The sequence below is a fragment of the Cygnus olor genome, chromosome Z, assembly GCF_009769625.2.
Source record: "Cygnus olor isolate bCygOlo1 chromosome Z, bCygOlo1.pri.v2, whole genome shotgun sequence".
Lineage (NCBI taxonomy): Eukaryota > Metazoa > Chordata > Aves > Anseriformes > Anatidae > Cygnus > Cygnus olor.
This window is the reverse complement of record NC_049198.1, coordinates 12145181-12156121: the sequence shown is the minus strand read 5'-3', so window position 1 is coordinate 12156121 and position 10941 is coordinate 12145181. Positions and strand designations below refer to the sequence as shown.

At 37.4% G+C, this 10941-nt stretch overlaps 1 protein-coding gene across 11 annotated transcripts in view; it reads right to left on the bottom strand.

The window, feature by feature from the left end:
• RAI14 (retinoic acid induced 14) overlaps positions 1–10941 on the bottom strand; it is an 86248-nt gene that overhangs the window by 13325 nt on the left and 61982 nt on the right. For all 11 annotated transcript variants that reach the window (XM_040542184.1, XM_040542177.1, XM_040542186.1 and 8 more), the window contains exons 4-8: positions 6343–6431; positions 4561–4625; positions 2325–2382; positions 1523–1593; positions 6–112 (exon numbers count right to left, since the gene is read on the bottom strand). In XM_040542184.1, coding sequence (XP_040398118.1) covers positions 6–112; positions 1523–1593; positions 2325–2382; positions 4561–4625; positions 6343–6431 — 390 coding nt within the window. The remainder of the gene's footprint in view (positions 1–5; positions 113–1522; positions 1594–2324; positions 2383–4560; positions 4626–6342; positions 6432–10941) is intronic.

Below are 10941 nucleotides of genomic sequence, written 5' to 3'. Positions count from 1 at the left end.
TGTACCTTCCATTTTTATCCCTGGTGTTGATGTCTGCTCCGTGATCCAGAAGGTATTTGCAGACTTCTGTATGACCACTTTGTACTGCAAGCAGCAGAGGTATGTTCCCATCCTAGGAATGCATTTAAAGAAACTATAAACAATAATTCGACAACTTACAAATACCACCATGAGATTTAAAGGTCAGCTATGAACCTTCCTTCTACACAGCACAAACAAGGCACTATCTGTACATTTTTCTCATGTACCATAAATGTAGCTGGGTTTATTTAATTCCTTCGTTTAGTACTGGGAATGGAATCACTCAGCAAAGCATTAGGAACAGGAATGCTTTTTGCTGTCTGTACTCCCTTTTCTGTTTGCTTAATGCTATAACACGGTGATTTTGCAACTATACAATACCTATAAATAAGTCCACAACAAAAAGGTTAATTTTAACTAAGTACAAGGCAAAAAATACAACATTTCTTAGAATAACAGAGTAACTTCAATTGGAAGACAACTTTAGAGATTTTTTTTTCTCCTTTGCCCTCATTCCAGAGAAAGGCAAACTTCATTTCACAGTACATTGCTCAGAGACTTGTCCTGTCAAGTTTTAAGCATATCCACAGAGACACCATGATGTCTTTTGGTCCCATTTCTGATGTTTGACCACCTACATGGTAATAATTCTCTTTTTTCCTTAACACATAATTGGAATTTCCCAATCAGGTCTGCCACCCAAACTGTGACCATTGCTTGACATCATTTTGTTGTGCACCTGAAGTGGGTTTAGCTCTGTCTTCCTCATGATCACCCATGATGCAGTTGAGGGCATCTTAAGATTCTCCCATAGCCTTCCTAATTCTTAGGATTAAAAAAAAAAAAGACAAAATTTTCTGCCTTTAAAATGCATCTGCTGAAATTTTAGATCTAATGTTCATGAGTGTTTTGTGTTTGTTTGTTTTTTTGTTTTTTTTTTTTTTTTAACTCATCAAAAAGACCAAATAGGAAGATAAGATGGAGGAAAGAAAAAAAAAAGTTAAATGTCCTCCTCCCCCTTCTTTTTTTGGTCTAATTTCTGTCAGGTCCACTCTCTTTATCATCAGAGTTTTCTATCAGGCAACTGCAACATTCTCAAAGATAGATCTGGTTGTTTGTAGTCATTTCATAATAGAGAATGTATTGTCCCTTAGCCTTTACATTATACCAAGTATATTTTTTTTGCAGCACTTGCCACAAAACGTGTGTTTCCCACAGTCTGCTGGAGTGAGTGGGAAGACTTTCAATCATGTTTTGAACATATCAGAATCGATTCTAGACACTTGTATCAAACCCTCAATTTAACAAACAGCAAACCCTACCACTAGTGTATGATAGTGGTTTCCCACATCTACTATGGCAAGCCGCAAAAGGAATATTCTCTGCCAGAGAAATCCAAAATTAAATACAACAGTAACATTGCTTTGAACTATGATACCTGAGATTGACTGAAGCAGAAGGTAAAAGCTTTAAGGTGAACAATGGGAGAAGAAGTACGTACCAAATCTTTGACGTTAATTGGACATTTGTGTTCACAGAGAAGTTGAACTGCCTGAAGACAACCACATGCAGCTAAAAGAAATAAAAAACTAGCATGAAAGTCCATGAAACCCCGTTTTTTTGAAACCTGTGTTCTGCACTTCCCATTTGCAATACTGCATCATTACAATGGTGTTCAAGAAAAACAAATTAAATCATATCTCTCTGTTTTTAAGAAAGATGGAGAGAGACAAAGAGGATGAACAGCAAGCTGTATGCAGAAATAAAACTATTATTTATAGTCTAAATTAACATACAATCTTTAAGCACTAGAGTCAGAATCAACCTTATCTTAATTTTTAAGTATTTCAATGGCTTTGTACATGTAAGAGTGAACTTGCTAACTATAATTAACTGAAATTTGCTATTCAGTGTTGAAAAATACCCCAAATTTATAAGCCATGAGAATGAACATGTATCCCTCAGCTGCTCAAATCTTCAATTAGTCAATAATATATTAATTTTAGAAAAGTAAACAAACTTTCATTGTCAGATTAAAAATGCAGGCATTCCAACAAATCTGACATTTCAAGTTGGAAATAAAATCAAAAGATTAGTTAAAGAAAGCTGGAAAAAATGGAATGACAGAGAAGAAATAAGCCAACTTTAATATAGCTCACCATTCTACCCACTATTTTTCCAATCAGCAGAAAGGGAGTCACTATATTTATGCATTTAGAACCTACAAAGCTTCACCAAGCTCACGAGCTAGGAATATCAAGCATGACAAAATACATAGTACACACTTTTAACAAAGAAGTTACCTGCATAGTGTAAAGCTGTTTTCCCAGAATTGTCAGTGCTGTCTACTGAACATTTACACTGCGTAATTCAGAAATGAGAAAAAAAATTAGAGAAACACCATGAAAATAAAACATATGTTTGATGTTAAGGACAGAGAGCTGAACATCTCTGAGAATAGTTTTATGAGCTATTCCACAAAGTTCAGCCCATACAATAAAAGTGAACAAGAATACTGATGAAAAGCACAGCTTTCCTCTCTACCAATCTGGTCTATCCTTTCTTGGTAACAGCTTATTCTGAAGTCATGGGAAATGCGCATGGGGAGAGAGATATCCCTAGAAAAAAAGTTATAGTTTTGGAACAGTTTCTATCTGGAAACCAAAAAGAATCTCTCCAACTCCCTTGCCTGAGAAAAGCAAAAGCTTCATATTTTACATTACACTAGGAGCTAGACCAAGCACATTCTAATGCATTAGTATTAAATTGTTTCTGTTGAAGGACATAATGCTTCACTTCCATTTGTAAGAACTAAAGCATCTAAAAGCCAGTTATATTTTGTAATATTTTAAGCCACTTGCTTACTGATTAAGCTAGACTTTGAAGTAATAAATATAAAAATACCAAATTGCAAATCTTTATAAAGACTTGTTTTGGTACAGAAGATTTTACTTCTAGTTTATGGCAAATAAAGATATCACACTGAAATTTTTAGTTTCTAAAAATCAAACATTAGATATTGTAACTTTCAAACGTAGCACTGCCTCCAATTCTTCCATAGTTTCCCAAGAAAACAATTTCGTGCAGGCTACCAAATTATATAACAAAAAATGTCAAGATTCAGCCTGTGTAAAATAATTATCTATGTTAAGATTAGACATTTCTCACATGTACAAACACCTTATATCACAAAGTTGGTCTACAGATGCAAGAAAACAATCCAAAGAGCATGAATTATTGGAGAATACTACCAAAGGGTTTGGACTTACAAACTTGTTTGGAAATACATATGTTGTAATAAAATTAGCAAGACATCAACAAAAGCAGTTTGTAGTTAAAGCGGGCAGGTGAATAGGCAGCAGATATTTAAACACATCTAGTTGCTGAGTTGATCATGCTGTTGCATGCGATACAATTAGTGACAGCTTGATGTCACTGTTTATGCTCTCAATGGGTTTGCTCTAGAATCTAGTAGATTTTTCTAACCAAATCACGAAGAGAAGAGTCTTGCTGCTTAATCATAACCCCTTCCAAGTGTGCAAGAATGGTGGGGGAGAAGGAGGTGGGAGGTTCAGCTTGTAATGAGTGGGAGTCAATGAAATTTGACTCAGTATGGTCAGAGACATTGACAGGCATCAGTCACAACAGACTTGGTGAGCCCTGAAGTAACCAGTGGAAAGGAATTTGGAGGTTGAGATACTGGATCCAATCCCTTTCTGTACCACTGCACTTAAGCAGTGTTATTTTGTAGGTTCATTATTTCATCTGTAGTCTTAGCCGCAATCTTATCGATAATTCTACACTTCTTCTAAATATCTATCCCATTACTCTGATCACCTCCATCAACAAAACTTACGTGGCTTTCTGCAATGGAGCTGAGATGAACAATGTTTCTCCTTGCTTACTAATACACATCTTCAGCCTCCCTCAGTCTCCTAAGAATCCTTCTCTTTATCTTCATTTTTGTTTTTCCTACCCCCCTCCCACTCCCTTCTTTCTACTCTTTTTCTAACCCCTCACTGTCCTTCATGTCATGTGGTTGAGGATTAGTACCAAACTCCTTTGTTTTCTTTTACCTTTGACTCTAAACTTGACAGCCATTGTTGAAAAGGTCAGCAATGGATTCTTTTATATTGCACAGACAGAAAACATTCCAGTCAATATCAAAGTCCCACCACACATTAAAAATCCTCTTTCCCTTTCCTCTTTCTGTTCTATACCATCTACTTCCAAGCAATCCAACCACATTGACTAAAATTGGGAAATCAGAAGCCGCAGTCTGCTTGAGACCCAGCCCCGCTATGTCACAGTTGCACAGAGAAAACTGAATTTGTAGACAACTCAGGGGAGATACTTCTATCATCTGTTCACAGTGCCTAAAAGGTCTTAAACTCAAGCACGTCTCTTGATTGCAATGAAACGGGACAACAGTATAGGAGTGTGGTGCAGATTATTAGCAGGAAATGCGTCAATATCTAGTGAAGAACTACCAAAGTGAAATCTCAAAAATAATCAAAATGAATTTAATTTTTACTTTACCTGAAGTAACCTCTTAATGCAATCAGGGTGGCTGTTCTTTGCTGCAAGATGTAAAGCACTGTGCCCTAGATCAAAAAAAGCACAGCAAAATAAGCATTCAATCACTCCAAAGTACTGGAATTAGCAAGAGAAAATAAAATAAAATCCTGCATCAAGTAGAATACAGTTACAGCACACCATTCCATTATCTGCCTGAACAACAATCTTAATGTCTAGCTTCACATACAGGAATGACACAAACATTGTGTCAGAGTCTGCCTTAGCGGAAGGAAGTCTAACATTATGCAGATATGTTTTGTCTCATATAAAACAATTTTCCTAAATACACAGCCTCCCTTGCAGATAGATGTCTGTCAAGGTGTCTGCATGACTTATTTATTTTTTTGCAATGAAAAAGGAATCTAGCACGAAGAGCAAAACCAGCCAAATTCATCACTACGACAAATTTTTATCATCCACGAAATGCAAGTATATGAGGACTCAGAACACATGACTACTTCAGTTTGCATCTTGTAGACATCCCTTTTTCTTAATTTACTTAGCATCCGTGAGGTCATATTTACCTATACAATACAGTGATTTACTGACTATTATAACGATGAAAGATTTTGCAGTCTCTCCTCTAGTTTTATCTTACAGAGCCCCTGAAAAATTAAATAGGCCAAAGACAACAAAAGAATAAATTATCTGTGCAAGAAAGAAGGAAGGGGCTAAGATTTAGTACTCAGTAACAGACAGTAGAGCCACTTATGACAGTAGAACCTCACAGCAAATACTGAGACTTTTACAGAAAAGACGTTTCCTAAGAAACACAGGGTTGACACTCTCAAGCAAGAGCAGGCAACCTGTTATTTATCCAAATGACTAATAAAACCTGAGACAAGATGAAGTATGAATTCTGAGTAATACTACTGGGTGTATATATTCTCTTATCGTTATGTATAATCTGAGTACTTCTTGTAGTATCACAGACACTTACTTCTTCATGGAGGCAAATCATTTCAGTGTGTGACAAATTCACTAGGGCTGTAATTGGTGGCTAAAACTGAACCCAACATTTACAGATCATTATTGCAGAGGCAGAATACTGACACTTCATTTAGGTGGTTCTGATAGCCAGACAAAATGCTGGTCACAGATTCCACAGATATGTCAACTGAAATATACTAAGAAGTGTTTGCCAGTTTCAAATTCAGCTCTCATTATTGTCCTAGTGGAGTAATAATTAAGACATAGACTTTCAAGGGCTGAAACAGCATATTTAATAGTTCTCTTTCTGTTTTAGCCCATATCAGCTCTTTTCAATATGTCATAATCCTAAAGAAACATCTTACTGCAACTTCTGTGCAGTTAATGGAGTTAATAGCTGGATACACATAAAAGCAACACACAAGACCTTGATTTAATCTATGCAAAACTTCACATGAAGTTAACAAAAAGGTTTTTTGTTTGGCTGTTTTTTGTTTGTTTGTTTGTTTGTTTTTTTGGGGGGGAGGGTAATAACAGCAATAATGAATAAAATCAAACTATTATTTTGCAACTGGAGTCCACTATAAATTCTGACATTTATAGTATTAGGGCAAAAATTTTCAAGTGCATAAATCTGAATTCAATATACAGAAAAGCGAGCATACCAAGCCCTCAAAGGTTACAAGTGCTTTTCATACATGGTGTGCAAGGGAGGGGAAGCAGTGCTGTCAAATTTTCGTTGCAGTCTGCACATCAAGAGCTATAGCCAAATGAAGCATATTATGCTATAAGTTTATGTTCGCAGAGGCATACCTGCACCATCTTGGGCTGTCACGTCTGCACCATGTGTCACCATAATCCTGAGGCATTCTGCGTGGCCTTTTGTAGCTGCCAGGTGAAAACTGGAAGAGAGCATTTACACGTCACTGTTCTGTTACAGACCTCCTTTCTCCTTCATTCATAAACCAAGTACTGGCAAGTTCTCCCCTCCCTGTCCTTAGATCTTTTGGCAACCCTCCACTACCTCCCAAGAAGATAATTGCTCTGAAAGTCAGAAAGCACATCAAAAACTTTTGTGTTCATACATTTACACAGGCTGATGTTTCATTAACCCAAGCCATATACCTAATGTGCATCTATCAGTCCAACAGGATTTGTAAACTAATGTTCCTAGTGATGCAATATATCCCCACAGAATTCCTGGGCTTAGGAAATTACTGAAGAAAATACTCTCAAAAAATGGCTTTGCTCTAGACACTCAGGGCAATCCTAATTGTCCTCTTTCAGCAGACAAAATTTAGTTCCTCTAAAAGGTAATTTGGTTTCCTGAATTAAACTAAATCAAATTCTGTTTCTGAACTGTCCTCTATAGAGCCAATCTTTCTTCACAGGGGAGTAGTGCGCATGTGTGTAAAATAAATAAATAAAAAAAGTCAGCGTATGTGAATGTAACATGGAGGAATGAAAGCTAGCGGATATTTTTGAGACTATGCTAGGGATGTATTTTCCAACTTTTGGTTTTGCTTTCCCATCTCAAGCATCTGCTTGTTTGAACATTGGAAAACTGGAGAGGTTGCCAACCACACCATTGCAGGACACACTGAACAGCATAAATTACTAAAGATATGATTACAGAATAAACCAAAGAAGTTATGCTGAATTCAAGACTTTTTACACTGAAAGCTCATCTTTGACATTCTTGGCACCTCAAGGATTCACAGAATTTAATTCACAGAATTTGATTCATAGAAGCATATACACATGCTACTGAATTAAGATGAGAAGCAAAGACAAAGGAAAATCTTTTGAAAATGGAGAAGTTTATAACATCCTGATGCATATTGTGCCAACACAGGTGAGTCTCAAGATATGGACAGAGTACAAGCAGACACATTACTTCCCCGTGGTCTTACTAATATCAGCTTAATATAGAGAGCTGTTTTCCAACTGGTGTAATGTAGAAAAACAAGTTAGAGACAAAACACTTTCAATTACTATTAAATTGTATGAAAAGTTAGTACATTCATAAAGCATGCCCCAGACTGAAAAAGCCAGTAATCCTGGGATGTTTTCTAATATCTTATGAAGTAGAAGTTTATTTTTAACACACCGCACTCCTACATTGAAGGCTTTTTCCCCCAGCATCTAAAGGGAGCCTAATTAATCATGTAGACACATTTCCGCTGTATTTAAGAGTTTGCATTTTGGACAACTGCTTCCTTTAAATGTTAAAGTGAGCACGGAAAATTCAGCCTGCTAGTCTGAGCAATCAGGAATACCAAGCAAGAATGAAACAGATATTTCTGGCGCAGAGTATGTGAACTGCAACACTGTGGTTCTCTAAGCTGCAGACTTTTTCTTTGCAGCCTTCCTGAAAACCAAGCAGAGAAAAAAGACCTACAGACAAGATCTGGCAAAGGGCTGAGAATTAATCAAAGGGAGTGCTCCTGGAACAAAGTACCAAGTACAGCAACTACCTCCCTTCCTACACGGAGCACTTCCCCACTGCCTGCTGCTGACTCCAAATGGTAGGCAGGCAGCGCTTGAGCTTTGAACTGTTCTCTGCAAGTATAAAAATATCCTGTGTGCTTGTCCACTTGCTTACTACTGCCATAAACAAACTGAAGAGTTAACACTTCTAAAAACATAAAAAGCCCTGCTGCTGGCTGATCTCTAGTCATTAAGATACCAAAACTTCATGTATTTGGTGACCAATACGAAGTTGTGTAAACATTCTTCTTCAGAAGAAAAGGTTTCTCAGGCTCTGGGAAAATGGCTAGGAGAGGAAGGCAAAGCGAGTCTGATAAATTCCAACACCTCTAATTTGGCCAGCACAACATACTGGTAAATATTGAAACAGATTCAGATACATTTGTGTAGACGCGCAATACAATCAAAGTCACTTAAATATCAGGAAGGCTGTGAAGCACACACTTGGCTCTCTTACATTTGACTATATTGATAAGAATAATAAATACTTGAATAATAATAACTTAGCTAAATCGAGAACATCAAGGTTATAGAGAAAGACTGTGGAGGATAACGCCAAACGCAACAAGAATACGCAAGAGCGAAAGAAGTTTGGTTTAGGTAAAATCAGACCGCAAAGAAAACAGAGAATAAAAACTTAACTCCTTTCAGGCTACGTACCTATGAACACATCAGTCCCACCAATGCAAATAATTCCTGTGGCAGTTCTCAACAAGTCATCACACATGCACGTGCTTAGTTTCATGCTGCCAAAAAATTTACAAGTTAAGGAAACCCTGATCAAAAGTATTGCTTCTCCCAAATTGATAGGATCAAAGAAACATCTGTAAGCAGTGCAGGTGGTGAGAAAGATGAGAGAACACGTGTGAAGGATGTAAGGATCTAACTAAAGCAAAAACATAGAAGCAATCTGGAGTCCTGGGAAAAGAGAGGGTGGTAAGGTTTAACTCGCACTCATTTACACAGTTACCTGAGCCAAACACTGTTGGGGCTCCTACTGCTCTCTCCCAGACGCTTACTGTGTATCTATCCCCTCCTTAATGCTGTCATTTCTTACATAACCCTGTAAATAAGATGATTTTTTCTTAATAGTCCACAAGCAATTGGGGTGGGGGACACAGCTAGTTAGCTACAGTTTAGTAAACTGAACTGGTTCACTGGGAAATCAGATCTGCTTACAAAAGAGAGGAGAATGATTCCAGACTAGGATGAACCTATTACAGTCATACTTAAGTCAGTTATTTGCAGAGGACTGGACACAAACTTCGCCTTCGGGAGTAATTCTATCTGATTTTAAAGTTAAGAGTCCCTCCTTCAGCCTCCCCCACCAAAAAAAATGAAAAAAACTTCAGGAGTGGACACTGAGAGCTGGTGTGTTGCAAGGGAAGCTCTTGAAACAAAGCCTGGAGAAACTGATTTCAGTACAGAACAATTCTTTACAAGCTACATAAACTTTCCTAAAATACTTGAGGCAAAAGCTGCAGGTTTCCAAACAGTGGAGTTCTCACCATCTGGAAGCCTTGAGCAGTGGTGCCTTTTACTTGCATCCTTCATGAATAAACTTCCCTTTATAAGAAAGCAAACAACTTTTCCTCCCACTTCCTGGTTTTGCAATGATTTAGGCAAATAAAAACAAACATATAAGTTTTGATTTGGAGCAAGGGCCACACTGAGGGTTACATTCTCACTCAGCCTAAAACCCCATTCCAACATAGTTCATTTTTATTCCACAAAAAAGAAGCCTGTTGCTAATACTCCCAGCTACATCTTGGTACCTCAGACTGAATTGATTTGAGATAGATTTCTTTTACTGCTATCAAACATTTCTACCATTCCTGTGGCACAGGGTGGACTTCTACTATAATCTTCAGACCTTTCAGTGCAGCGGAGTAGCAGCTACTCTTCCCACTGTATCCAGAAATGAGGCATGTCAGAATTCAGACCCACCTCTGCAGCAGCTGATAAAGATCAGTTGTTTGACACTGCTTTTTTCCACTGGGAATGTACAGGTCCCACAACTACTCAGTTATGAACAGGATAAAATGAAAAATGACATTCTTCAGGAAAAACAGAAAGCCCGTTTGGAGCACACAGTAAGCGGGAACACAGCAAAATTTCATCAGATTTGGAGTCAACTGGAGAACAGCTGCAAGGCTATCATCTCCAAGTCCTGTAAGGTGTAATTTTTTCCTGACCCAAAAAGGTTACTCAAATAACATTTTCAAATGCATTGATAGATGCTTTCTATGAATGCTTGGTGACTGGATGGTGTGGACAGCTGCATATGACATCCCTGAACTAGTTGAAAGCAGATTTCTTACAGATAGATGCCAGTGAAACACAACTGTCCTAAGTAAGCCAGTCGTTTATTCAGTGCTAAAGATCTTTTCTGTGTTTCAGTTATAAAGTCAAGCTAGCAAGGGAATGGAGATTTCTTCAGCAAGTGTCTGACAGAGAGCACAAGAGTTCAGATACAGCTCGTCTTTGCTAAGAAGTCGAGAATGAATATTTCCAGAAATTAGTTAATTGCCAGACAGTAACTCAAACAGAAAAGTGCTGTAATTTTTACTACTCAGCTCATATAAATCATTTTTTACAAATAATTTCACCACAGATAAAAGATCAGAATTAATCCACATTTAGAGCTTAGACTTGTAAAAATTGAGTTAACTGAGCCTGCTGAGGTGGTGTTAGTAATGTGACCTGTGTATGCTGAATCCAGGTTCTCTGCTGAACCATTTACACAGCTACATCCTGCGAACTGAGCACAATCCTCTTACTGAATGTTATTTTGACAGCTGGCTTAAAACAACTGGGTGGTCCATATAACTAGAGAAAATACCACAAAATTAGAGTGGAACATGATGAAATAAGAAAAAATAAATATAAAGTCTTAATTTAAGACAATAACCTTCTAACACT